The 6628-nt window shown below is 41.0% G+C and overlaps 1 protein-coding gene across 1 annotated transcript in view; it reads right to left on the minus strand.

The window, feature by feature from the left end:
• Positions 1-6628, minus strand: part of SDHD (succinate dehydrogenase complex subunit D, integral membrane protein) — a 10630-nt gene that overhangs the window by 1447 nt on the left and 2555 nt on the right. Inside the window, exons 2-3 of the mRNA XM_006761517.2 lie at positions 5072-5188; positions 3562-3706 (exon numbers count right to left, since the gene is read on the minus strand). Of these exons, the coding sequence (XP_006761580.1) occupies positions 3562-3706; positions 5072-5188 (262 nt within the window). The remainder of the gene's footprint in view (positions 1-3561; positions 3707-5071; positions 5189-6628) is intronic.

Here is a 6628-nt window from a genome sequence, read left to right on the forward strand (position 1 = left end):
TTTGTTAAGGTTCTAAAATTGAAACACAGTTGCTTACAGTGCAGCTCAGAGCTGGGCGGCGGTAGGCAGGAACCTTGGCTTCCTCCTTCACTGGAGCAAGCAAGCCTCCTGTTCCCTTCAGCTGCCTGGCTGCTGGGCACCATCTTGGTTGGCAGTTAATTTGCATATCTCGCTGATTAGCCAATGGGAAGGGTAGCAAAGTTACAGTTAATTACCATGTTTCTCTATTATTAGATAGGATGAGAAACCACAGATGTGCTTTAAGTGGGGAGTGACCTAATTTTACTTCATTTTTTAAAATCTTTAATGTCGAGAGTATTACAGATGTCCCCCTTTTTTCCATTGCCCCCCTCCCCCCGGTTCCCACCCCACCCCAGGCCTTCACCACCCTAAAGTCCATAGGTAAGACCTTTGGTTAATCTCTTCCTGCTCCCCTCCACTTCCCTCTGAGATTCACCAATCTGTTCCAGTTTCCATGCCTCTGATTCTATTTTATTCTCCAGTTTATTTTGTCCATTAGATTTCTTGTTCATTTATTTTGATTTTTAGATTCAATTGTTGATGGATATGTATTTATTACTAGTTTTTATTTTTTATCTTCTTCTTTCTCTTCTTAAAGAATACCTTCCACATTTCATGTAATACTGAAATGTTTGGTGATGAACTCCTTTAGCTTTGTCTGTGAAACCCTTTATCTGACCCTCAATTCTAAATGAGAGCTTTGCTGGGTAATCTTGGTTGTAGGTCCTTGCTATTCATTACTTTGAATATTTCTTGCCACTTCCTTCTGACCTGTAAAGTTTCTGTTGAGAAATCAGCTGACAATTGTATGGGCACTCCCTTGTAGATAACTAGCTGCTTTTCTCTTGCTGCTTTTAAGATTCTCTTTTTGTCTTTAGCCCTTGGCATTTTAATTATGATGTGTCTTGGTGTGGTCTTCTTTGGGTTGCAGGAGGCAACCAATCAATGATTCTCATCATTGATGTTTCTCTCTCCCTCTCCCTTCTCTCTGAAATCAATAAAAATATATTAAAAAACAAAAACAAAACAAAAAACAAACCTGTACCTAACAGCCTATTATGCAACCATAATTTGTTTTCCATCTCAATGGATTTGCCTATTCTGGACATTTTATATAAATGCAATCATACATGTGGCCTTTTGTGTCCAGTTTCTTTCACTTAACCTAATGTTTTCAAGGTTCATCCATGTTGTGGCTTGTATCAGTGCTTCCATTCTTTGGCCAAATAACACAGGCATACCTCATTTTATTGCATTTCACTACATTTGGCAGATATTGCAGTCTGTGGCAACCCTGCATCGAGCATGTATATTGGTGCCATTTTTCGAACAGCATTTGCTCACTTCATCTCTCTGTCACATTTTTTAAAAATATATTTTTATTGATTTCAGAGAACAAGGGTGAGAGATAGAGAAAATCATTGATCAGCTGCCTCCTGCACACCCCCTACTGGGGATCAAGCCCACAACCCAGGCATATGCCCTGACCGGGAATCAAACCATGACCTCCTGCATCATACGTCAACGCTCAACAACTCAGCCATGCCAGCTGGGCATCTCCGTCACATTTTGATAATCCTCAAAATATTTCAAACATTTCTATTACTATTATATTTATTATAGTGATTTTTTATGTTACTTGGGAAAAACCCTTCACCAGAAAAAAAATTATGACTTGCTGAAGGCTCAGATGATGGTTAGAATTTTCCAGCAAAATGTATTTTTAAATTAAGGTATGTACTTTTTTAATTTTTAATTTTTTTTTAAATCATCACCCAAAGATATATTTTCCCATTAATTTTTAGGGAGAGTGGGAGAGAGAGGGGAAAGACAGAGAGAAATATCAATGTGAGAGAAACACGCGGACTGGTTGCCTCCTGCACATGCCCCAACCAGGGCCTGGGCCACGGAGGAGCCTGCAACTAAGGTTCATGCCCTTGACCGGAATCAAACCCGGGAACCTCTGGTCCACAGGCCGACACTCTATGCACTGAGCCAAAACGGCTAACACTATACTTTTTTTAGACATAATGCTACTGCACACTTAATAGACTATAGTATATACAGTGTAAATAACTTTTACATGCACTGGGAAAGCAAAGAACTCCGGTGGCTCTCTTTATTGCAATACTTGTTTTATTGCAGCGGTCTGGAACTGAACCCCGTACTATCCCCGAGGTGTGCCTATAGTCACATACAGCACATTTTGTTTAGCTATTCATCAGCTGATACAAAAAGGGTTTTGAGAAGGGGAATGTCTTGACCTGACTTAATATTTTAACAGAATCAGGGGGCAGCTGTGTTGGGAATAGACAGAAGGAGGACCAGTTAAGAGACTATTACTGGAATAGAAGATAATGACCAAGCTTGGGGCTTGAACAAACAGAACAGAAATGCTATTAATTCAGGTGGGTGAGAGTGCTAGAGGAAGCGATCTGGGGGGACATCAGCAACTTGGTTCTATAGCATGCTACATTAAAAATGTCTATTAGATCCCAGCTGACGTGGCTAGGGGTTGAGCATCAACCTATGAACCAGGAGGTCATGGTTCAATTCCCAGTCAGGACACATGCCTGAGTTGCGAGCTCAATCCCCAGCATGGGGCGTGCAGAAGGCAGCCGATCGGTGATTCTCTCTCATCATTGATGTTTCTATCTCGCTCTCCCTTTTTCTCTAAAATCAATAAAAATATATTTTTAAAAAAGTCTATTAGATATGGGAATGAAGACATCGAATGAGCATGTGAATATATGCAGGGAGCCGGTCCATCCTTGCTGCTTGACACAGTCGCTGCAGGGAAGAAACATCTGCACAGCATATGTTTCAAGGGACCTGGCGTATATAGCATACTGTTCTTAATATGTTTGCTCCCCTTAGTGCTATGTGTTTTAACAAAGGTCACCTCTCAGAGAAAGGTTGTTTCCCCAGGTAGGGATTTTTCCCTGAAGTTAGGGAGGGGATAAAACCCCTTAACTAAGTGCCAGGCAGGTAGTTAATCACTTTAACTGAGAACCTGGAGAACCTGGCTGGAGAACCTAGCAAGAGAACATGGACACAGAACTTGGCTGGAGATTGTGGCTAGAGATCCTGGCTAGGCTGCTGACCAACTGAACACTGTCTCTGTGTCATCCCTTCTTCGCCGACTCCGTTCACACCTTTGGGGACCCCTGGACCTGCTGGGGTTGGACCCCAGCAAATATATAAATCTGGGCATAGAAATACCTTACATTATGTTTTCTACAGGTCTTGAGTATGTCAATTTCTCCCTTATATGCAACTAGTGACCCAGCGTGCAAAATCATGTGAGACCCAGACCCCGCAGCGTTGTGGGACTCCCCGGAGTCCCACCATGCTGCGAGACCCAGAGTCAAGTCCCACCCACCTGCATGTGCGCCTTGCCGCGCACGCAGCCTCCTGGTGACCAGTCTTTGGTCGTTACAGCCTTAGGGCCACTGGATTTTTATAATATAGATAATGAAACAAGCTCACAGCAAACAAACTGAACTAACAACATAATACTGAAAGCACTGCTGTACTTACCAATGACTATGGAGAGAGAGGACTGCAGCCAGGGAATAGTCCATCGCAGAAGAAGGATTCAAATACGCAGCTGGAAGTAGGCCCAAGAGCAAAACACTGACAACCCTCTCACCAGTCCAGTGGAGAGACGCAGCCTTGGAAGCAGCTATAGAAAGAAGGAACCAGATTCATAAGAGTTGAAGGGGTAAACCTATCTCTCACATTTAGTATCTGCCACACAATAACTCAAATTGACAGAAGAGCAAACAATGTGCATATAAGACTTAACACTGAGCATAAAAGAGGGTAAGATAAAGGAGGTAATTGAAAGAGATGCTTCTTCCCCCGCCCACCCCCCCCGGCCCTTTTTTAGTACAGGTTGTCTCAACACCTACACATGTTGATTAGAAGACAGATCCACTTTACTTATAGGCAAGAAATGGACAAAATATATTTGCAGAATTACCAACCTTGGACTTCAGTATAATGGACAAATACCTAATGAATACAAGTTAGGGATACTTGAGAAATTCCTTTAAAACATTTTTTTTTTTTTTTTTAATGAAAACAGCCAATTCAGAGAAGTAAAGTTCTGATTTCAACTTTTAGGACCATGGTCCTTGTTCTGTGCCATTGCTCATAAACAGAAATGGAACAATAAGCAAGTGAAAAACCAAATGGGCTATAAACATTTCCTTGAGAGCCTCTATCTTTTTTTGTTACAGATCCCCTTTGAGAATCTAATAAAAGGATAGAGCAACTTCCCAGAAAAAATGCACACAAACACATACATTAAAACTAAGTATACAACCTCAGGATTTTCAGTCCCATGCATCCCAAGTTAAAACTACTCTTCTAAATCTAACTAAACTAAGCAACAAAATGCAGAAACAAAAACTTTTCAAACATAAAGTTAGTCTAAAAAGCAAAAGATTACACTGTGTAATTTCTCATAACTCAGATGCAACTATATCTAAGTGGTTGATCTCAGAGTCAAGAGAAGTCTTTATTTGATCTTTCCAGACTTCAAAAATGGAATTACAGTCAACTCATTATTCACCTACAGGCTTTCTAAGACTAACTTTAATAATATCTAAACAGTATTCATCCAAGAAATACCATGATTTTAATATCAATCTATATATAAAAACAAACAAGTTAATTATAGCTATAAATAGGCATAACTTTTCAAAAACTGTCCACTATTTTAAGTTATTCATATTTGGCTCCTCTCCATAAACTAAATAAATAAGAATAACTAAACTACTGAACAGACTCTTCCTAAAGCTATATTCTTGTTTAAAAAATTAAACATTTTAAAAAAGACTTATACCACAAGATTCTCTGAGTGTAAATGGCATCATTCAACCATGTTGGTGTTGTCTGCCCAAAGGTGTAGGCTAGGTCTTCATTTGACAGAGCTGGACACAAAAGTTCACCCCAAGGACAACAAGCCCTCCCAAAGACATGGTAATTAGCTAAGATGAAGACGGCCAGGGCCCAGAAAGCAGCAGCAATGGAGAAAACATACAATGGCGGCTGGGTGACAGGTGAATGTGCTGTATTCCACACCATCCTGGGGTAGGTTGATCCTGGAGAAATGCCGAGATTTGAGCAGGTCTGACCACTGGGGTTTGGAGGAAGAGAGCTAAGGAAAGAGACATTAGGAGGATCATAAGCACCTCTCTTGTAACAGGATTGACAGACTTTCTAACTGACCATAGGTAAGCTACTTCAACCCCAAAAGAGGATAACATCTCATCTATAAAAAAAAGATAGCATCGCCGAAACCCGTTTGGCTCAGTGGATAGAGCGTCGGCCTGCGGACTGAAAGGTCCCAGGGTCGATTCCGGTCAAGGGCATGTACCTGGGTTGCGGGCATTTCCCCAGTGGGGGATGTGCAGGAGGCAGCTGATCGATGTTTCTCTCTCATTGATGTTTCTAACTATCTCTCTCCCTTCCTCTCTGTAAAAAAATCAATAAAATATATTTAAAAAAAAAAAAAAAAAAAGATAGTATCTACTTTGCCCGGCCAGCTTGGCTCAGTGGTTGAGTATCGACCTATGAACCAAGAGGTCACGTTTCAATTCCTGGTCAGGACACATGCCTGGGTATGGGCTTGATCTCCAGTGAGGGGTGTGCAGCCGATCAGTGATTCTCTCTCGTCATTGATGTTTCTACCTCTGTCTTCCTCTACTTTCTTCTCTGAAATCAACACAAACAAAAAATAAAAAGATAACATCTATTTCACTGGGTTGCTGTGAGGTCAGACTGAGTAACCACTGGAAGACTGAAAAATCAACAAACCGCTTACATAAAAAGGCTTCACTTTTACTAATTTTAAAAAGTAAATTATAGTTTTCTCCTTCCATTTACTCATCCGCTTGGCAGTGGAGTAAGAGATACAAGATACAGTCTTTGTTCTCAAGGAATTCAGTCTAGTTTGGCAAGTTCATCTATTAGCATCCTCCTTTTCAAGATCAATTTCTCCACTTGTACCCCTGAACCCATCTCTTTCTGTCCTGTTTGGGATCCTGTGTCTTGGTTAAAAAATTGGCAGACCTGCCCTAGCTGGTTTGGCTCACTGGATAGAGCGTCAGCCTGGGGACTGAAGGGTCCCAGGTTCGATTCCGGTCAAGGGCATGTACCTTGGTTGCAGGCACATCCCCAGTAGGGGGTGTGCAGAAGGCAGCTGATCGATGCTTCTCTCTCATCAATGTTTCTAACTCTTTATCCCCCTCTCTTCCTCTCTGTGAAAAATCAATAAAATATATTAAAAAAAAAATAGGCAGACCTTAGTTAACCCAACTCCCCTACTTACAAGCTGTGAGACTATCAGCAATTAAGTAAAACAGGCCTCCTAACCTCAATGTCCTCAATTGTAGAAAGGAAATAATAGCACTTACTTTATAATACTGTTGAAAATTAAATAATATATGCAAAGTGTTCAGTATAATTCCAGGAAGTTATAAGCAGTCAATAAAAGGTCATTTCTCTCCTGTATCTTTAACCTCGCCTTCCAATTGGCCATGTTCCCTCCGCTGATGTAATATACTTCCCTTGATACTAATTCCTACAAGGCCCATGT

Source organism: Myotis davidii, unplaced genomic scaffold (genome assembly GCF_000327345.1).
Source record: "Myotis davidii unplaced genomic scaffold, ASM32734v1 scaffold97, whole genome shotgun sequence".
Classification (NCBI taxonomy): domain Eukaryota; kingdom Metazoa; phylum Chordata; class Mammalia; order Chiroptera; family Vespertilionidae; genus Myotis; species Myotis davidii.